Source organism: Sphaerodactylus townsendi, linkage group LG02 (genome assembly GCF_021028975.2).
Source record: "Sphaerodactylus townsendi isolate TG3544 linkage group LG02, MPM_Stown_v2.3, whole genome shotgun sequence".
In the NCBI taxonomy this organism is placed as follows: domain Eukaryota; kingdom Metazoa; phylum Chordata; class Lepidosauria; order Squamata; family Sphaerodactylidae; genus Sphaerodactylus; species Sphaerodactylus townsendi.
Window position 1 is genome coordinate 128,625,346 of NC_059426.1, and position 22,611 is coordinate 128,647,956.

General features: G+C 44.3%; 1 protein-coding gene across 1 annotated transcript in view; it reads right to left on the minus strand.

Annotated features, from left to right (window-relative positions):
- The window catches only part of RYR3 (ryanodine receptor 3), a 372,359-nt gene that overhangs the window by 312,211 nt on the left and 37,537 nt on the right, over window positions 1–22,611 (minus strand). The window contains exon 2 of the mRNA XM_048484286.1: window positions 12,722–12,841. Within this exon, the coding sequence (XP_048340243.1) occupies window positions 12,722–12,841 (120 nt within the window). The remainder of the gene's footprint in view (window positions 1–12,721; window positions 12,842–22,611) is intronic.

Consider the following 22,611-nt stretch of genomic DNA (forward strand, 5'->3'; position numbering starts at 1 on the left):
AAACGGACTTATAATCAAAAAAAAAAGCCTATTTTATTTCTGCTCTTTTGGAATTCCGCTTACATTGATAGTGGCAGGAATCTAACTAGCATTCATTTTCTCTTGAATGTGTTTGAATCTATGGTGTTCGAACATGCAGCGATTGAGTCCTCTTGACCATGTGGGAGGCACGATAGCACCCATAGAGGGTTTCCAGCCTTCCCTTCCCGTCTCCGAGGATCCGGGGGGCGATCCGGTTTCGCTTCGGTGACTCTCTCCGACCCTCGGTCCAGTCTCCCGAAGTCTGCCTCTCTTCCCCTTAGGACTGATCGACATTAGCGGTTCAGATGGGTAGGTAAGGAGATGCATGAAGACTTTTGGGGCGCTATCTATGGATCGAGCGCGCTGTTGACGAGTTCATTTCCACCCAGCAATGTGTGTGGATTACAAACCCCAGTTGCAGCTAGTCCCTGAGGCGTTTGGATTATCAACCATACATGCTGACACCCAAGAAACCATTGAAAGGTTCCTGGACCAAATACTTCGAGGATATTCCCAAAAGAAAGTCAGCAGTGGCATAGTTGACCTTTGAGCTCGTCCCAAAGTTACAGCGGAAGCAGGGACGATGGCGAGGGTTGGATCGGGATGATCGGAAGAGGGTTCCACACCACCTGCGGCAGTACCAAACCCGGGAGGGCGAACGAAATGCGAATCGGGTGAAAATCAACTGGAGCAGTTGGAGGCGATGGAGGAAAAACCATCAGAGGAGGAACTGGATCGATCCCGAATCGGTACCCATGCCCTCGAAAGAAAAAAATTGGGACAATCATCGCGTGAAGCCCATGCTGCGGACGCCTTAAACTTGCTCTGGGAGCGCGAGCGCGAACTGTGGGAGGAGTGGAGCGCTGAAGTCTGCAACGGGACGTGAAAGTCTGCTGTAACGGGACCGGGTGAAAAGCAACGCACGCGAAATCCAAAATGGAGTTGGACCCGTGAAAAGAAGAGAAGCGTTTAGCGTCAACAGTATCAACAGAATCTAACGATTCGCTGGACAAAGTGCTGGATCAGTCCAAAACTGGATTTACAAGCGCCAGCGCGACAACATCAAAACCATCCAAACCCTAGAATAGAACTGACTTTAGCCGTTCAGCGAGGAGGCGAGAAAAGAGCCAAATTGGATCGAGAGTGCGGCAGGCTTTACGCATCGCCAGCACCAAGATGCCCTTTAACACGCGAAGGAAAGGGAATTGGCTGAGCGGGAGCAGAAGCTCTACTGACGGCAACGTGGAGGCGTTGGTTAGAGCCCCAGTTGGTGCCTACACCTTCACTCCCCGCGACCGGCAGCCCTCCCCACTCCTGCCGGAGGCGCGAGCGCCTCGCTGACCCGGTTCCAGCTTTTTTTCAACTTGCGGGGCACCTCCTCAACCCCTGCTCCTCCAGCGCCCTACCCTATCCAGTACAACAACCAGAGTTACATAGCAGCAGCTAACCCCAACACGCACTCTAGAAGCTGATTGAAAGAGAGGTCTCTACAGACCCCCATCCCCAGCTACGCTTTTGATGGGTACCGCGATCCCAAACTTCCCTTTACTTCTTTATTCTGCAACTTTCGATGCTCATATGCAAGAATTTCATGATCTATATCGTTTCTGAACAGCGAAAAAATACGATGACATTTAGATTGGGGTGTCCGATTGTTGTTGGATGGGAGTAGCCGCTGGAAGTGGTTTGTTACTCTTTTATGAATTGCAGGGGGACGCATACCCGCGACGGTGGCGGGCTTCCTCCAAAGCGTTGCGCATTCGGTTCCAAAGATCCCAATGCTGGAAAGCGATGCCATCCGGTACAGGTAAAAACCAATGCTGAAAGCGCATGCCATCCGTTACAGGTAAAAACCATCCAACAGGGCAACCGCTCCTTTGCTGATTTTGCCCGTGAATTCCGCGCAGCGGCCAGTAAACTTCCACCGGACTGGCCCGAGCGCCGTAGCGGCCGAGACCACGTCGGAACGCCGTCGTCGTTTGGGATTGTGCCTCTATTGCGGAGGTCCTGGCCACCTGGCTGCCAACTGCCCGGAGAAGCAGAAGCCTTCCCTCCCGGGGGCCCGCACTCCATCTGCCAAGCCTCCACGCAAATCCAGCCTGCCAACCCAAGGATCGTCCAAAGCTACTTTTGATGAGGATGTCGAAGAGGAAGAAACTGCGCTTAGTCTTTCAGCGGCACCCGTGGATCTTAATCCTTCTCCTGATCCGGTGAGTGAAGGCAGCGTGCCCATTACTATTTTTATTTATTTTATTTATTTATTTTTTCGATTTATTATACCGCCCCATCCCCGTAGGGCTCTGGGCGGTGTACAATACAATGCACATATACAGATAAAAATGCACGTATACAAGTAAAATAACTAAAACCATTGAAAGCAGCAGTAAAATAAAAACTAGTAGAAAGAGTAAAACTAACACGCAATGGCGTCCGACAGATCCATTTCCAAACCCTCTTTCAGGGGAAGATCAGCAAACCCCTTGTGATGGCAAAGGAACTGCTACTGGATGTAAAAGCGCAATACATGGGGGGGGGGGGGCACCATCAACGACTGGATCCTCCAAAGGCCTGGCCGGGAACAACTCCGTCTTTATACAGGCCCTGCGGAATTCAGTAAAGGTCCCGCGGGGCCCGGACAGCTGGTGGGAGAGTGTTCCCACCAGGCTGGGGCCAGAACTGTAAAGCCCCTGGCCCGTGTGGGAACCAGCCGGTATCATCGAGGGCCAGGGACCACCAGTAGATTGGCCTCCGCGGAAGCGAAGAGGCCGATATATAGGGTTTACAATGTGGGGCGATCTCACGGTCCCAGGCCGGCGTAAGGCCTTAAAGGTCAACACCAACACCTTTGAAGATTGATCTCGGAACTCTACTGGGGGGGGAGCCAATGCAGCTGGCGCAGCTTGCAGGCTGGATATGATCCCAGGGTATGCGGCACTGCTCTGTAAGCAGGCCAGCGCAGCTGCATTTTGGGATAGCCAGTTTTAACCTCCGAGATCAGGCACGCCAAGGGGCAAGGCCCAGCGTAGAAGCGAAGTTACAAATAGTCTAGTCTGGAGATGATGACCGTTGCATGGATCAACTGTGGCCAGATCGGTCTGGGAGAGAAAGGGGGCCAGCCGCCGGGCCTGGCAAAGGTGGAAGAAAGCAACCCGGGTTATATGGGCCACCTGGATCTCCATTGATAGAGACGAATCCAGGTGGACCCCCAGGTTGCGTACGGAGGGTCGGTGCCAATGTGACCCCCCTCCCACACCGGCAGCTGAAACATCCCCTCTCCCCTCCGCGGCCCAGCCATGAAGGATCTCTCGTCTTCGATGGATTCAGTTTTAACCTTACTCTGTCGCAAATCCAACCCAGCGACCAGCATACTCCAAAACTAATGCCTGTAGAGCTGCAGGGGCGGTGGCTGTTCCCCCCTCCATCAGCAGAATGAGCTGAGTGTCATCTGCATACTGATGACAAGACAGCCCAAAACTCCGTACCAGTTCCTTAGCCAACCCCAGTAAACATACGCGCATTTTGGCCTCTGCACTTGTGGACTCACGTTGCTCCCACTGTCTTATGAAACCGCAAGTGGCCGAGGAACTCGGTTTAGACCGAGTTCCCTTGGTGAAGACCATTCCTTTCACCCAAATGGACGGTAGCCCACTGGGTGGTGAGGGTCCGGCCCAGTTCAAAACCCAACCGGTACTTCTCCGTTGCAACGATCATTGGGAAAAGATTAGTTTCATTCTTGCTCCAGTTGCAAAGCACTCCATTGTATTAGGTATGCCATGGCTACTTTTACACGAGCCAACCTTCGATTTGGAAGCGAGCGAATCCTTCAATTCTCAGATCCCCCCTGCGAGGAGATCACATGGATGGGGGGGGGAAGATCCATCGGTAGGGGAGGGGGGAAGCAACCATCGCTACAGCTTTCAATGTACTGTCGGCTCCCCTTGCTGTAGAAATCCCAAAGGCGTATCAAGACCTATCCAGAGTTTTCCAGGAACAGGAGTGCTTGATCAGCTTCCCCCATAGAGATACCGATTGCAAGATCCTGCTACAACCCGGAGCCCAATTACTTAGGAATTTAGGATCTATCGCATGGAGTCCCACCCGAGGAAAAGGAGCTCCAGCGCCTTCTTAGATAAAAAAATTCTAGCCCGCTGGATTCATGCAATGGTGAGCCACAAAATACCACCCCATGCCGCCCCTGTTTTTTATTTGTTAAGAAAAAAGACCCGGTTTACGTTAAAGACTTCTGTACTGATTATACGTGGACTAAAATGCTGTTTCCATTCTCAACAAATATCCTTTGCCCTTAATAAAGGACCTCTTGGATGCCCTAGGCAAAGGCCGGATTTACTACCAAATTAGTTCTTGCGGGGAAGCTTATTATCGTATGTCCGCATCGCGGAAGAGTACGTAACATTTAACAGCATTTAATGATACAAAATTCGGGCAACGTATGAATATTTAATAATGCCCTTCCGGATTAGCTGGGGCCCCAGGGGCTTTCATGGCCCTCATAAGCGAAGTCATTACATGATTTATTGTACAAGGGAGTAGTTAGGTGATATTTTGCTTGGATGATGTTTTGATTTACTCACAGACCCTGGAAGAGCATGAGGCTTTAGTCTGGGAAGTTTTACAACGTTTACTTGATAACTCCCTCTTTGCCAAGTTGTCAAAGTGCTGTTTTCACCAAACCTCCATAGACTACCTGGGCTATCGAATATCCTCTGGCCGGTCTAGAAATGGACCCGGCTAAAGTAGCCGCAGTGGTTGACTGGCCTGCCCCCACCAATAGAAGGGAATTGCAATCTTTCTTAGGCTTTGCTAACTTCTAATCGTGACTTCATTCCCCATTTTGACAAACTTGCCTTACCGCTCACTGATCTTTTACGCACTAAAGGAAAGGACGCCCAAGCGGCCAAGCCCGGAGCCCCTCCCCTGGTCGCAGGAATGCCAATTAGCATTCCAGCAGCTGAAAACAACTTTCACAACCGAGCCAATTCTGACACATCCGACCCTGAGCTTCCTTTCATGGTTCATGTGGATGCTTAGCACAAGGCGCCGGGCGCTGCCCTCTTGCAGAAAAATAAAGACAATAAATTGGTACCGTGTGATTATTTATCCCAAAAATTTTCTGGTTCGAACTAAACTGGACTGTCGGAGATAAGGAAACGCTGCCATCAAACTTCGCGTTGAGCACTTGGCCATTGGTTAGAAGGAGCCAAGCACCCCTTTCAAGTCTGGTCGGATCATAAAATTTGGCTGCGCTTTCCACACCCCTCAAAATGTCCGCTAAACAATTACGTTGGGCTGATTTTTTCTCTCGCTTCTCCTTTACGGTCCATTTTTCCCTGGTAAAAGCAATAAGCTGGCTGATGCATTGTCCCGCCTCCCCGGGGAGGGGGAAAGACGCATCCCTACGGGATATTCCACGCACCGTTCTCTCTCCCTCCCAGCTAGGATTGGCTGTCACCCGCTCACAATCCTCTACGTCACCCCCCCCCACATCCCAGCCATCGTCTCCCTTCCTCCAAGAACTCAAGGAGGCGGGATTAAGCGAGCTGCCAACAGAGGAAAAAAAGATGCACAGCTACGGCGGAGGATGGTGTCTGGAAAAGGGGGGGGTGGTGGTACGTTCCTTCTCTCCTCCGAGAGCAGGTTCTTCAAGCATTCCGTGATCTTCGTCAGGCTGGGCACTTCGGGTTTGTGAAAACCCTTCATCTATCGCCGCCGCCAGTTTTGGTGGCGCTCTGGCAGCAAGGACGTTGAGTCTTACATTAAAGGGTGTTCCATATGTGCGGAGGCCAAGTCAATACCGGGAAAGCCTCATGGATTACTGAAACCTATCTCCGTCGCCTCCCGACCCTGGCAGGTTATTTCAATGGATTTTATCACTGACTTGCCGGACAGTCACGGGAACACTGTTTTGTGGGTGGTGGTGGATCTCTTTTCCAAACAGGCGCATTTCATTCCTTGCACCACCATACCTTCAGCTCCCAAACTAGCCCGGTTGTTCATTCAACACATCTACCGCCTACATTCCTCTCCTGAGAAGGTGGTATCGGATCGTGGCCCTCAATTCATTTCTCGATTTTGGAAGGCTTTCCTGGAGTTGTTGGGAACCACACCAGCAGTCGCCGCCCCCTACCACGTTCAAAGTGGCCGGGCAAAGTGAGCGGACGAACAAGAACACTAGAGCAATATTTTACTTTGTTATACAAACTACCATCAGGACAACTGGTGTGAATTGCTTCCCTTACGCCAGAGTATGCTTACAATAATGCAATTCATAGCAGATGCGCAGAAAACCCCATTCGAAGTAGTCTCTGGCCGATCCTTCCCGCCGTTGCCCCAGCTGCCGGGCGGAGGTATTGTGCAGCCACCAGAATTCAAATCAATGGATTTAGTCACTGGCTGAAGGCTGGAAATCAGTTCAGTCTACCTTTTACAAAACAGGCTCAAGAAGCCCAAAAATTTCAGGCAAAGATAAACACCGCCTTCAGAATTCCCTTTACGTGTTGGGGCTTGGGTCTATTTGTCCACTAAAAACCTTCCAGGCGTGCACAAATACTCAAAACTTGGCAAGAAATTTGTGGAGTCCTTTCAGATTACAAAGTGATCAATGATGTTACCTGCTTTCAGCTTAGATCTGCCTAATTCACTAAGTAACATTCATCTTGTCTTTCATTCCAGCTTGCTCAAAGAAGGAGGGGCTCCCGCTTCAGATACAGCCTGGCACGGCTCCTCCGAGACACCCCCCGCCAGTTATAATTGATGGACATAAGCATTATGAAATAGATGCTATCCTGGACTCTCGCTTCTTTCGCAAACGTCTACAATATCTGGTGTCATGGGTTGGCTATTCTTCTGGCCATAATCAATGGGTGTATAAGGAGAATATCGATGCCCCCTCTTTAATTGCTGCATTTCACCAAGCTTTTCCGGACAAACCGGGGGAGGGGGAAAAAGAGGAGATTTCTTTTAGGAGAAGCAGAGTGTAAGGATCTCAGTCGTTCTTGTTTCCCTTACAGCCTACCCTGGCCTTGACAGAGATTCTTTTGGCCGGGCGTCCGGCCAGGACCTGCACCAACCTTGTGAGAATGCTTATCTCGCTTTTGCATAGTAGAATTCCGTTCTCATGAGAACGGAGCCGGGGGGATGGGTTAGTCAGCATTATAACCTGTTGTTTGAGCGGGGTTGCTCATTCCTGCCATGTCGTGTGTGTGTGCTTTCCAGGATGTCTGAATAAACGGACTTATAATCAAAAAGCCTTTTTATTTCTGCTCTTTGGAATTCCTTACACTGTGCTTTTTATGGCTTACCTTTGCATCATCTTTCATGACTTGTTTATCAGCTGAAGTCTGTACCATTTTTCCAGCAAGGCATAGAAAAGACTAATCAAGACTACAAAATCACTTACCCGTATGTGGCTTTGTAATGTAATTATAAAAACAAAAAGGGAATTAGATTACCAACTCAGTCCAGAGCTGTCAGGTGGATGGAGACAGCAAAGCTTTGGTGCCGCTTAACCTACTCCACAGGGTTTTCCCAAAGCGCGGGAAGCCCGAAAAAGTAAAAAATAAAACTTACCTTCAAATCTCCCCTAGGCCAGAATAGAGATTCACCACGAAAATAATGGCATATCTCTGTCAGGCCCCACCTCCTGGAACACCCCGAGAACACCCCCACAATGCCAGAGCAGCATGGGAGTGTTGGTGCAAAGCTGGAAGCCATGGCTGGGCATCTCAGGGTTCCTCAGTGACTTAGCATTGGTAGATTTGCCCCTTCACTGGCATAAGTGCCCCCAGAGAGAGCAAATCCACCAGTGTATACCTGCACTGCCTCCAAAGGGTGACTCAGCCCACCCCTCTGGATTGGGTTGCCCATCTGTTAGGGTTGCATTCCTATGCACACATAGCTTACATTGATGAGGTCATGACAAAGTGTGACATTTAAACCGAGATTTGTGCAACAAACTCTGGTTATCTTATGGCATGGTGGGCACAGCAACAAAATAGATGCCTTCGAAGTCACAGCCAACTGCCAAACCATTGCCATAGCTTAACTTCAGTAAGTTAGAGCAGATTCTTGTGTTGTGATGGTAGCTGCTGCTAAAGCAATGTTTCATAAAACCTGCACAGATGATCAAATATCCAATAATCAATCAGAAGCCTGGCTGGACAAAAAACCATATCTAGCCCTACCCACTTCCTAAAAACACTTGACAGGTACCACAAAATGTGCTGACAGGCACCACGACAACAGCACACACCTGTCTAAAATCTCTATATGGTACAACTACTAAAATACTATTTAACTTGGTCACCCCCTTAAAGAACTGAAACAACTTTTTCTTGCTGATTCTCTCCCACAAAATAATAGGCAGATAGTTCATACTGGAGATAGTTCATACCAAATATGAACCAGTTTATTGTTTAAACCAGAGCAATCTAAGAAAGTTTAAGAAGGTGTTGGATTAAAAGGAACCACCAAAAATAGTGATTGCAGTTTGGAAAAATTGCATTACCCTGTTAGTCATTAGCTTGATATTGATGCATGTCTTCATTAATAATTCTAAAGGCAAGTAATTAAAGGTCAACATGCCTGCAACAGCAAGTATTTTGCCTTATGCCCATTGCTGGAAATAATGTTCTAGATCTGAATGAAATGAAAGATATATTAAGAAGCATTTTCTATTTTGAGAATGTTAAGTATTATGTATAGACTTTATTTAGAGATCAAAATGGTGGGAAACACTGTGAACAACATTCATAGCAATGAAAGACTACATCTTTCAGCTCGCATGGACATGGAGTGCCTTTTGAGTACATCACTATGGACTAAAGAGTGTTTGCCAGTTGCCACTGCACTGATGCAAAATCTGTACAATGGGGCCAGGAACAAAAGAGATAGAGGACTCCATACATGCAGGAGAATTCATAGCCACTATGCAGAAAAATGCAGTTTGCCCTCTTAACCAAATTTGGTAGAAAGGGATTCCTGAGGTCTGTACTTGTATTTGGAGCAGATCACTAAGATTGAAAAGGTAATTGAAATAATACCCAAAACCTTAATACATGAAGTGGCTTTTGTAGTTGCCTGAGCAACACAGTCAGAAGTCATGATCTCAGTTTCCTTTGCGCTATAGGGTACTGCCACACAATACAGCAACCTCATCCAAGAATCAGGCAGGACCCCTAATGCTTGGCCAAAGAAACATGGAAGCATTTGTCAGGTTGCTACAACAAAAATGGAATCAGAAGTCTTGCACAGTACTACTTTGGATTGCAACTCAACTGGCTGTTAAAGACAACAATGGGGGGATAAAATAAGGAGGGAGGGAGAAGGATGGGAATAAGAAAGTGAGGGAAAACCCCTGCGAATCCTCAGAGTTCACCCACTAGCAACCAAAAAGTTGTCTCTTAAGTTCAGTGACCCCAGAAAGTCCAACAGCAATCCTAGCACAAGCATTCCTGAGTCAGAACCCAGCCTCTTGGATATAGGAAGGGGCAGCCCTAAAGGAATGTCATAGGTAGGGTGGAGGAGTGGGACAGCAACTGTTTTAATTTTAGCAAATGGTTCCATGTAGGAGCATGGACGCTAATTATAATTTATATCACCATCAGTATACAGACATTTTGAAATGTAATATAAACAGAAGCTGGGCTCCTGATGAGAGGAATTTACAATCTAAACCATGATGTGAAGAGAAATATGCTTCCTATTAAGGCTGTAAAATCTCATGTATAGAACATTTCAGAGGAAAAGGTCTATTTTAAAGATTAAAATGAGATTTTAAATAATCTATCAAACATTTTCCACATTATGATTCAATTTCCCAGTTTTCAATAGATCTGAAAAGTGGAATATCTAGGAACTGTCAAAGGTCACATCATTGCAATAGCAGTTTAAAAGTTCAGTTATTAGTATGGTAAAGGTTGCCATCATGTTATGTTTTTAAAAGTATTGTGCAGCAGTAACTTTGTTAACACAAGATTCTATCCTCTATAAAGCAATAAAAAACAGTTCACATTCATAACTGGTGAAATGTAGAGCACTTTCTAATTGGATTGATATAGGCCTCCCATTAATAGCATCAGATAGCTAAAGAGACAAAGTTAACACAGATGAAATGTTAACAGTGTTTGAGCTGTTGCCCAGAAAGTCAAGTATCCAGCAGCTTCTATTCCATTAAAATATTTGGAAACAATAAAAATGTATCTGTCTTTGGGTTTATTCATCCAATGAATGCTAAGAATAAAATTGCCACTGTATCGTGCAGAAAATGGAACAAATGAACATTGCAGCCAACAATGACTGCAAAGCAATTATTCCTATAACAACCAGGGAAATTTCTTCAGGTTGTAAACAGACTAGAAAACATGGTATAGATAGTAAATTTAGCAGATAATTAATTACATGCTATATAATGGCAAAATCAAGCTGAAACGCTTTTAGTTCCCATTGATTTTAGTGGAAATTAATTGAAATTAATGGGCGCAGTTTACTTCTTTTATTTGCCAAAGTTAAGACATAAAACCAAGCTGCCCTCCTGTTAGGCCTCCCACCCACCTCTTCACTCCCCTAGCCATCCCTCCCCTGCCCCAAAACCCAACTCCAGACCGGTGGTGAAGGGGCCCCAAGCCACCCTCCTGATAGGCCTCCCACCCAAAGTCTCATTTCCCCAGTCACCCCCCCCCCACACACACACACTCCAAAAAACAACCTGGTCCTCCTGTCCAGTCCAGTCACAGCAGCCCACCTGCAACGCCTGATGCAGCTGCACAGAGCAACAGAAAAGAGGTAGCAGAACTCCAGAGCAACCCCGGAAGGAGTGTGGGGTAAGAGAAGTGCTGGGGGGGGGGCAGAGAACATCAGCAGCTAGGAAAACCTGCTACCAGCCTGCCCAGTCCCCCACCTGGACTCTCCCACCCCTCTGACCAGAGCTCTTTTCACTGAAGTTTGAAATGGGTTTTACTACTAATATCTAAATAACACACTACTCTCTCTCTCTCAATTCTCACATTTCTTTTTCATTAGAATATTGATCAATTCTTTTTGTTATTGTAGTTCAAGATGCCAACTAATTTCAGAGGATATTATTTGCACATATTTTAATATTTTGCATTAACTTGGCACTTCCATTGTTCACAACAGTTACACGTATATGATTATCAGTTTGTGAGGCACACATCACCCTTGAATGCCCTCCATGCATTTCCCCTGCTTTTGTCCCAGGGTTCCAGATCAGGCTGGGAGGGGTTGGCCTCAGAATGGATCACAGAGAAGGCAGGTTCCTTGTTCTCTCTGGCCGTGGCAGGGAGATTCACCAGTGTGATGTGGATTCTCCTCTTCCCTACTCCTCTCCAGTCACCCCACCCTGCTTCCTTTATGGGGGTTGCTCCACCCCCCAGCCCCATTGTCAGATTCCCCGTTCAGACAATACATCACTTGATTGGTTCAAGGCTTTTATTGAAGACATGTCAGGAATATAGAAAAAGAGTTCTGGCGAAAACCGCACCAAACTCTTGATAATATGAGTGTAACATCCCCACCCCCAAATGAGCAGCAGACAGTTCGCATTGTCCGGCCTGGAGTCTCTTTCCAGCCACAGAACTCCAAGGCCACAGCTGGGCCACAGCTAGAAGTGATAACACTGCACCTGCAAAAGTGAAAGCGATCCCCCCCCGCCCACGGCACCATCATGACACCCATCCCAGCCACTCAGCAGCCTGGTACTGGCTCTAAACCCTTTCACCAGAGCTCTGACCTCCTCTCCTGAGTTACCATCCAGCCATGTTTTCTCACTGGCTGAACCCCCCTACTGCAGCCCATTGCTTCCAAGCCACCATTACTTCCTCAAGCTTCAGGGTCAGGGCTGCCTGACCTCCCCATTTGCAGGCAAGCCCCATCTCCAGTCATTGGCTCCAGGCCTGCCTGATCCCACTGCATGGTTCACCTTGCATTGCTTGAGGCTCCCTGGGCAGGCTAGTGGCAGTGGGGCAGGCTGGTGGAGGCTGACAGACCCACAACTGGCTTGGGGTGGTACATGTTAATAATTTGTACCTTTGCTAATGGTCAAAATATTTCCAATTGCTCCAGGTAAAATACCAAGGAAAACATGGAAAATCCTTGGCCTTTAGGGTTGGCAACAGGCCTTGAAGAAATTTATTTATTTATTTATTTATTTATTTATTTATTTATTTATTTATTTATTGAGCTTATATACCGCCCCATCCCCGAGGGGCTCTGAAGAAGAAATGTCCTCTCCCTTTAATATACAGAAATGGACAGCTTCAGCAGGTTACGTTTATACATATTTTTGCATCAAACAATTTGCTTTGTAAGTTAAACTATATTTTTAAAAAGAGATCCAAAGTGAAAATTCTTAAGACATGAGAACATGAGAAAACATTCTGCAGTAACAAAGGCTTTTTCAAAGGGCTATTTTCTTTGAAAAATATTACTGCCTGCTCCTACCACCCTAACCTGCCATGATGGGAGTTTTATATTCTGAAATGCAAAATCATTAGCAGCCAAAGATTTAACTTGAGTACACACAACAAATGGAAATGTAAAGAAAAGAAATAATTCAAAATTTTATATACCATATATTGCAGGCAGCACAATTAAACAAATAACCACTTTTAGATTAATTACCATTAACCACATTAACTGAAATCCTTGCAAAAATTATTCTTACTTTAGCTTCTGAAGTTGGCTCCAGAAAACACAGGCGATTCCCAAGCCCCTCAGCTGCCAGGCAGAATTTCCGTTGTTCTTTGTGAATATTGGCAATGCACTGAAGTACTACTTCATCATCCTATTGGAAACCATGAAAAAAAAAAGTGAGAAGAGACCTACAAAGTTTAGGTCTGTAATAGACTGGCTGAATTTCTATAAATCTCAAATAATACACTTGCCAAAAAATGACAAAATGCATACATTTTTTGCTTAAAGAATTAGAAAATAAAATATTTCAGTCATATACTTATATTTATTTGCACCAATAAAGGATGAAGTTGAATTAGGACATGTAATGCTACTAGGGTTACCAGGCCATTGTCTGGCACCCTGGGAACTTCACAGGTAGGGCAGGGGCAGAAATGATGTTACATGACACAGTGACTTCACTTTCAGGTGAAAACCCATACAATCTCTCCCCCCGCCCCCAAATTTATGGTAATATCAGGATGTGCCATTGAGAAGTCATGCAACATTTGTATCCCCCTCCCCACACACATTTCTCCCATCAGTCCTAATTCAAGGGGGGGGGGTGAGGGGTCCTATCTGCCAGGAGGTTGCTCACCCAAAGCAGGCAAGTGATAACCACAGTGGTGTATTTGCCTAGGGACAGGGGGTACCCTCTGTCCCCAGGCATCACTGATCTGGTTGTGGGAGGCGCAAAATCAGCCCCCACGTGACAAGTTAGTCCTGCTGCCCTGTCGTCTTCTGGCGCCCTTGGCCCTGCCCATGTCATCATTGACATGGGTGGGGCCAAGGAAGCCAGAGGACCCTCCAAGCCTTGCCCCCCAAAGCCAGATCCAAATAATAAAATGTTTCTTGATGCACACCCCTGAACATGAACACTGAATGAAAAATACCCATTAATTATTGTCAGTGTTACACCAAACACAAATAAGAAATTTAGTGACATGTTAGCATTCACTAATATTTCTCTTTATCATTCTGATGTCTAGTTTACAGTGAAAACAGATCAGGTAGAGAGAGTCAGGAGATTGAGAAACTGATGTGGTGCCTTCCTAATCATCATAGACCTATGGTATCTCAGGACAGAATTTTTTTTTGTAATATTAGGTTGCTATTAGGATCCACTTTGGATTGGATCAGCAGAAGGACCACAGATGTTTTCTGTGTTCTCTTCCTCCAAATCAATCCCAACTGAGGGGAAGTTGAGTCCCTGGATTGTGGCACCCATAGCCACATGAGTTGAAGGGGATGGCAGTGTGGAGTGGGAAGGGAGTTACATAGGACATCTTGGAAACCATCTTAAGTTCTTTACAGTGCAATCCTAAGAACACATGCCTAACAGTAAACCCCACTGAGTAAGACTTCATTCAAATTCGAAATAAACTGGCACTTTAAGAAAGTCATTGAAGTAAAATGGAAAGCATTCACATTTTAAATCTGATACTATGGGTGAGGCTCATTTGTGAAAATGTCTGAACGCCTAATGAAATCTTACTCCTACATTATGGATACAATTAAAAATCTTAGAGATTATACATGTATGTCTCCTGTGTTTAATCTGGTAAGTACTGTTTAAATTACTATTGAGATTTATATTTTATTATTAGCGGGGCCCAGCCACGCGTTGCTGTGGCTTATTGTGGTGAAATGGGAAAGGAACAGTAGGAGCAAATCAATTGCAGAGGCCAGCAGTACATGCTCATGGAAACACGCAGGCTGATACTGTGCGATGTCATTGATGTATGTGACCGCATCCTCCCTCACTTCTGTTCCCTTGCATGGCACCCCTCCCCCTCCCTCCCTCCCTCCCTCCCCTTTCCCTTTGCTAGAGTGGGTGGGTCTTATCCAGATGCTGGGCCCCCTCCCTCCCCTCCCTTGCATGCCACCCCTCACTCTCTCCCCTCCCTAACTTCTGTACCCTTGCATGCCTCCCCCTCCGTTCCTTCCCTCTCCCACCCTCTCTTCCCTTGCATGCCACCCCTTCCCCTCCCTCCCTTCTGTTTCTCTCTGCTAGGGTGGGTGGGGCATATCCAGATGCTGGGCCCGCTCCCTCCCCTCCCTTGCATGCCACCCCTCACTCTCTGTCCCCTCCCTCACTTCTCTTCCCTTGCATGCCTCCCCCTCCATCCTTTCCCTCTCCCTCTTCTGAATGTGTATGAGAGTAGGTGTGTTGTGTGGTAGTAGTGGGTGAGGCACAGAGAGTGAAAGGTACCTGCATGTGAGGGGGGGAACCCCATGGCAACATGTGTATGTGTTCCACGTCCACTCGAGTTATTGCGTAACTCTTTGTTGCATCTATCCTGTTGCAGCCAAAAATAAACCTCAAAATACTGTTCCTGAGGGATGGAGGGCAGCAAAAATTGCCTCCCTTTTGTTAATAAAAATTTCTGTGCAATCTATGCCCAATAATGTATGGCCAACTTATGCTGTCCTTTTGTAGAATGAAGTATGATATTACTCCATCTAGATATAGATGGATCAAAAATGTGCTGAGTATCATTTTCTCTGCTTTAGAATAACAATAGGATAAAGTATGCAAATAAATCCAGATGTCTTCAGAGAGCTTTATCTTTATCAAATGCATATTGTTAAAAAGAATCCTGAATTACTCCCACACATGGAAGCAGTTAAGAGATAATTCAGTCTCATGTATATATGATTCCTCCACTGAACTAACTGGGGAAACTCTGATATGTATGTTTATGTTATCTGGCATGTGATGTTAAGGCACCACTTGAAGAGGGCTCTCTGCAGATTTGTACTTCAATGCCAGCTAGGAGTAGTCTAGCATCACAGTGCAGAGTGGTAAACTGCAGTATTGCAGTCAAAGTTCTTCTCACAACCTGAGTTCGATCCTAACGGAAGTCAGTTTCAGATAGCTGCTGAATGTTGACTCAGCTTTCCATCCTTCCAAAGTCAGTAAAAATCAGTATCCAGTTTGCTGAGGGTATAGTGAAGATGACTGGGGAAGGCAGTGGCAAACCACCCTGTAAATGAAGTCTGCCTAGTAAATGTCATGAGGTGTCAGTATCCCATGGCCCAATTTCTGCACCTTTAGGAGCAGTCTAAGTGTGGAATTATCAGAATGTCAAAAGATTCTCTAATGACGGACATGTGGGTAACACCGCCCAGAGCCCCTTGGGGATAGGGCGGTATAGAAATCTAAATAATAAACAAACAAACAAACAATCTCTTAGTCTGCATCTAGCTGCAGTAGTTTGTAAAATATATGTAAAAGGGAAGACAGTGAATTGGGTCATCTGAAGTCTTTTCTTCACCAGTGACAAGTCAGATGTTTGGAGTAGAACTATGGGTAAGTATAGAAGTCAGAGATAGAAGTATAGAAGTCAGAGATGGCCTCGGGAAAATGAGCATGTCTACTGCTCATTAGTGCAACATTAAAGATACAGGACTCTACTGGAATGAAGCATTCAACACAAGCAGTCTCTACTTCTGAGATAGACTAGGAAGACTTTGAAAGGACAGGAACAGTATGAATATTTATTTTAAGTCTGTTCTAGTTCACATTTGAAGGGGGAGAGATGTTAGCCTTAGTCTTTCTCACTAAATATTTGGAATGTCAGCTTTTCTCTCATATTGCTGTAAGCCCTAATTATATTTTAAAAATTCCCTCTAGTCAAAAAAGTGTTTCTTGTAGCCTTTCATTACATTCTCCTCTTATTTTAACCAAACATTTTAGCAGTAGAAAAAAGGAAACTCTGCTTTTCACCTCTCTCCATCTTGAAATATAACCAACAGCTCCAAATTAAGTGACACACACTCTTTCTATATGAAGAACAGTATTGATTCAGAAAGTCCCATTTTCTTTTGCAGCTGCAAGTAATTGCTATTTCAATCTATTCAATAACTGAGAAGTAATGTTGCAATTTAAGTGACAATATATACCAGGAGATGGCCAAAGTAGCAAATCAAAGCAGATAGCTTCAACAATGATGCACCTGAGAAGACTTTTTCTTCAGTCAACATTGGTTTCTCATCTTTAAATTCATTTATGTTATTTTTTGAAACTATATCATGTTTATGTCATTTTCCTTTGTACAGATACAGTGTTCACCTTAAAAAATAAGAAAGCTGCCAGACCTGAAAAAAAGAACAGTTATTTGTATTTGGAATGAAGTTCCTTAATGTCATTGGAACTTTCATTTGATTGTTCTGTCTTTCTGATCTGGAGTCAATTCCCATTATTAATTCAGTCCACTGGAAGAATATTTTGTTTATCTTGACTAACCCATTATCTTTGCTATGAGCAGGCAAATTAAGTTCTGCATTTCAGCAACTAAAATTATCAAATAATATTTTTGTTTTAAAATATATTTGCCACTTTTCCTTTATCTACCCAACATACTAGTAGTTTACAACAGCAATAGTAAAAAAACCCCCAAAAAACAGACTGCTAGACTTCTGCTGGGAGCAAAAAAATTCCCAGCCCTAGCTCCCTCCCCCTGCTGTTGATTAGCTGGCTGGTGGGGGTACTTACTGGCAGCCAGAGAGGTATGGGCCAGCACTGCAGCAATGTCAGTGACAGTACCGCAATATCCCTTTCAGCACACACTGGAAGTTACATAATTGTACTGTTGGCAACACAGGATGCTTTGGTAGTTGGGGAAAAAATTATATTAAAAACTATTTCCACCATAGAGTCTTTGCCCAAATACCAGAGCATCCCCATCTCACTGGTAATGCAACAGTATCATTTCTGGTGTGTACTGGAGCTGACACTGCAAAGCTGGTCTAGACCTGGCAACCCCAATTAAAACAGATAAAAAATAGAGCCTAGTGAAGTTAGTCCACTTCCGTATAAAATGCTGAATAATTTCTGAATTCCCAGAAGTATATTACACAATCTGCAGGATTTTGCCGTCCTTCAGTATCACCTACAAATTGCTCCAATTAATACTTTAATTTTACATATTTTATTTTTTTCTTTAGCCATCTTTCAACCCCATTTCATTATCTTTATTTATTAAAATATTTTTATGCCTTTCCCCATGGCTCAAGGCAGTTTATGATGTGTAATTTAAACATCATACAACAATTTTCATGTTTCATGCCAACTAAACAGAACTTAGTAAAATCTTATGTCCTACATCACTTCATTGGCACAGCAAATGCACACGCACAAACTTCTAACGTATTTCACAGGATTTGAGGGATGGGGGAATAAACCTATCACAGTTTTCAGAGGTCGTTTCCCCACTCACCTTTTGACGCGCGCCACTCGTGGCAAGCAACGCGGGGTCCAGAGGCACTCCCCCTACAGCAGCAGCGACAACAAAGCAGCTCCGAATCCGCTGCTCTCCCACCCCCTCAGCGCACGTCATTTCTGTTCCTGGATGGAATGGCGCCTTTTGGAAAACCCCACGCATAGCGTGGGGCAGTGGGGAAGCCCAGGGGAGACTCCGCGTTTGAGTTTCCCACCCCTGGCAGTGACGTGTAGTCCTTTGCCCGATAAGGAAGCAAGCACACAGCCTTTTTTTATTTCAGGGAACAGAGATCAATGAGTATTTGACCCTATGTTGCAATGTAGGTTCATTTACATAGCAATGCATGGGAGCACTCACTGAAAGCCTAGTATTTAGCTATATCTGCCATGAGCTTCTGTAGCTTAACTCACTAATGCAGCATTCTGTCTGCTTGTTGATGCACTGTGAAAGGTTGCTAGTTCTACTCCTGCCAGGGATAACTAATTTTTTTTTTAAAAAAAGAAAAAACCATCTATGAAGGAAATTGGGGCTGATTTTTGACCAGGACAATTTTTTCCTGTTTGGGCTGAAAGCAGCGGGATTCTGAAACACAGGTCACAGCACAATGAATCCCCACAGTTTCTGTCCCAAGCGTCATCTTGAATCCACAAGCGAACAACCAGGAAGTTCAGCAAATTTTTGCACCGCAACATGCTGGCCAATCAAAAGCCAGCACCAAAAGCAGGGAACTCGGATTGGGCAACTTTGTGATGACATGTGCATGTGGGGATGGTTCAACGTTGATTCCAGGAAGGAGAAATAAAAAAAAAGAAAGAAAGGCTCAGCCTCCAAAAAGGGACTCCAGCCAATCATAGCAGAGACCCGCCCTGCCGATCGCTGCAGACTGCGGGGCCGTGGGGAGTGCTACATCTAAAAAACCACAGCAGAAAGGTGAGTTCCCCTAATGGAAAAACTGCAGTGGGGAACATTAACACGCACTCAAAAACACCTGGTTCTAACGAGCCCGGTCTGCCTCCACTTTAATTCTGAAGTGGGGAAACACCCAGAAAGAAAGTCTCTGCCCTCTTATGCTTGACACCCAATTTCTTTCTTGTCTTGTCTTGTTTTCCCAGGATGAAGGCAAATATCAAATAGGTAGCCAATGTGGCATAGAGTGTCAGAGAAGGTCCTGGGAGATACAGGTTTGAATCCCCACTGTGACCTTGGGTTGGTCATAAAAGCATAGCATCTAACATTGCTGTCTTATTCAATGAATATCCACGGCAGGTACATAAAGCTACTTGTGACTGAAATATAACAATATGTATTACATGTGGATGACTATGGAAAGAGATTTAAAGGTATGTTATATGGATTTGATTTACTAAAACCAGAATATTTTAAATCTATAATCGACATCTTTTTGCTGTTAAGTCACAGCTAACTTATGGTGACCCTGTAGGATTGTCAAGGCAAGAGACATTCAGAGGTGGTTTGCCATTGCCTGCCTACATCTCAACACATTTGGGATAAGTTATGGGAATGTTTATATACAGTTATATTTATTTTTATGTATTTATTTACAAAATTTGTATGTTGCCTTTCTGCCCTTACAAGGGTCACCCAGATGGCTAGCAATTTAAAACAACATAATAAAACCTCACTTAGAAACCATTTAGATCACCCCACACACAAACACTATAATAATAGTGTAGTACTAACAGAGCCATTATTGGCTCAGTTAATAAAACAAATGTATATCTTAAGTATCCACATGTATTATGGTTAGTGGACTATATATGATAATATTTGTATGCAATAGTTGGCATACAGCAGTCCTACTTTTACTAATTATGGACGAGACAAATGTTATATTGAAACTGAAATATCTGTACTTAAGTCAGAGAGCAGTATTTTTTCCCCTTCACGCCACATGACATCCCAGTTTTCTCCCTGTGGGAGATAAATGTCTCAACTCCAGACCAATTTCACACCCTTTGGCATTAGGCTAACATCATATAAAATTCTGTGACCCACATATCCTTGGGTTTTGCCACGCTAAAAAAGAAAATTGCACACTGGTGAATGTTATTGTCATTCTGAAAATAAAGCCTTGTTAAAAAACAGGTAGAGACAACAAGGAATTAAATATCTGCTATACTTACACAGCACCCAGATTTTCATATGACTCTTCATCATCACTTAATTTTTTGAATATGAAATATATTAGTAAATGGAATAACCTTTAATTCTCTGAAAGATAACAGAATATTATGCCTGCCCACTTTTATCACTCTTTTGTGGTTCCTTAGAGTGGATACCATGATAGTATCAATCTAATAGGTCTCATTTTATAATATTGATATATTCCAATTTTAAACACATACATATTTTACATGTATTACAGGAATATCCCACTATGTTGCATTACATAAGTGTGTCCAGATGTGAAAACAGATATGAAAAATATCCAATAATGAACTCTTGGAAGAAGAAAATATAAACCCAAAGTTGGACTACTTGTAATAAGCTAAAAATTCTCACAATTAATAGGCATATAACTTCTTATTATAGGTCACCCACAGTGCAATCCACATGGGGAAGGCGAAAGGTCTGTGGAGCCATTGTGACCCCGCCACCAATGTCATTGCCAGTACAGTGGCACTTACAAGGCAAAAGGGGCACTAATACCACCACCAAGGTGCCATGCGGCTCTGTTGCACCCAGGCATAAACACTGCCACTGCGATGGTGCTCCTCAATCCTGGTGGAACAGCCTTGCAGAGGAGATCAGGGCCCTGCAGGACTTCATGGAGTTCTGCAGAGCCTGCAAGATGCAACTGTTCCACCAGGCATTTTGTTGAGGCTGATCTTTGACCACCAGTTTCCCCTGGGGCTATATGACATCTTAGTTCATACATGGGTCTTACTTCTCCTGCTTGGTTTTTATAGATTCTAGTGTAGTTGGTTTTATTAAATGCTGTTTTATGGATTAGGTGGTTTTATCTTATTATTTTGGGTACTGTTTTCGTCTTTTAAATTATGGATCTTATATATTGAAACATTTTGTTATGTAATGTAATTCTGTTTGTACATTGCCACAAGCCAGAAATGGGAGGGCTGATTAACAAATCTAAAAAGTAATAAAAATAAAATAAATCACAGGAACTTGCACTGGCTCCAATGGGGGTGGTCCATTTATAATTTTGAAAATACATTAAAACTAACCTGAGAACATTAAAAACCTAGCACAAAAGTTAAGAAACCATTTTAAAAAGTACTAGGATTCCAAAAACTAAACAGCAACAACAGAATCTTTAAACACTAAAACCAGTAAACAAATTATATCTCTCTGTGCGTATAGCAATAGAAAGAGCTAACTCAAACCACAGCATGTAGACATATAATGTCTGCTAAACTGGTAAGAAACAAATGCACAAAAAAATAAACCAGCAAGGTTGTGTTTTTGATATCTGTCATGGCTCAAATCATTCTGTTTTTACAAGAAAGAACATTCTGCAAATGTCATCAGTTGGTTCAATTTGTAGGCAGTTGAAAAACCATTCAACACAAATATATGCATACATGCGTGTCATATAACTCTAGAATTTTTTTTGTTACTATTTCAATTTCAATTATTTCAATTAAAATTTTAGCTAAGGAGCTTTCAGTTTCATCACAGCTTTAAAATCTAGCCTTTTTTTCTGCTGTCAGTTTTTTAGAAAATACAATCCAGTCATTTTCTCCCCTTGCACAGCTATTTCAGAGGTATTCTTCTGAAACTTGAAACCTCTAAAAATATTTCCATCAAAATATATTATGGTCAAAGTACAGCTGTTGCGTCTATTAGGTTTCAGTACATACTTACAGTTATATTAGCTGAGTTACTTTTCTAATCTAAAACTACACACACACACACACACACACACACACACACACACACGCACACACACTAGCGGGCCCGGCCACGCGTTGCTGTGGCAATTGTCCTTCTCATCACAGTCCACAACCCACACAGATGTCCATGCAGGTCCAATGATCCCCAGCATAGCCTTTTGGGGTGGTCAAATGGAATCCCTCTTTCCCTTTTCAATGCACATCGTTATTGTTTTTTTAGTATAAGGTAACCCTTTCCATTCCACAACAGAACTGTCCAGAGTGCGAATCCCGCTGTCCATGAGGCTGGTTGACATGCACAGTCCTGGCTTGGGTAAGGCAGAACTGGGGCAAGGAGGCTATCCCAGTCAGGCAGCAGAGTGGTGAGATACTCAGATTGAGGCCAGATCCCTGGGTTGTTAAAGGGCCATGTGCAAAAGAAGCAGAGCCGGTAGTGTTGGTTCACCCCCACCCCGCGGATTTTGTTAGAGGAAAATGGCAAACTCCAGCTCGCTTTTAGTAAAAGAGAGCTGTGGCGAATATGGGTGAGGAAGTGGGTAAGTGGTGGTTGGATGTGAGGGAGGGCCGAGTGAGGTGTGTGAGGATGAGCTGGATGTGTATTGTGTGGTAGCAGTGGGTGAGGCACAGAGAGTGAAAGTTACCTCCGTGTGAGGGGGGGAACCCCACCTGACGTCTCACATGGCAAAGTGTATATGTGTTTCACTTCCACTCGTATTACCTAACAGTATTATCTATTTACTGTTTTCACTGCTCATCTCTGCCCATCTGCGTGAACATTCTAA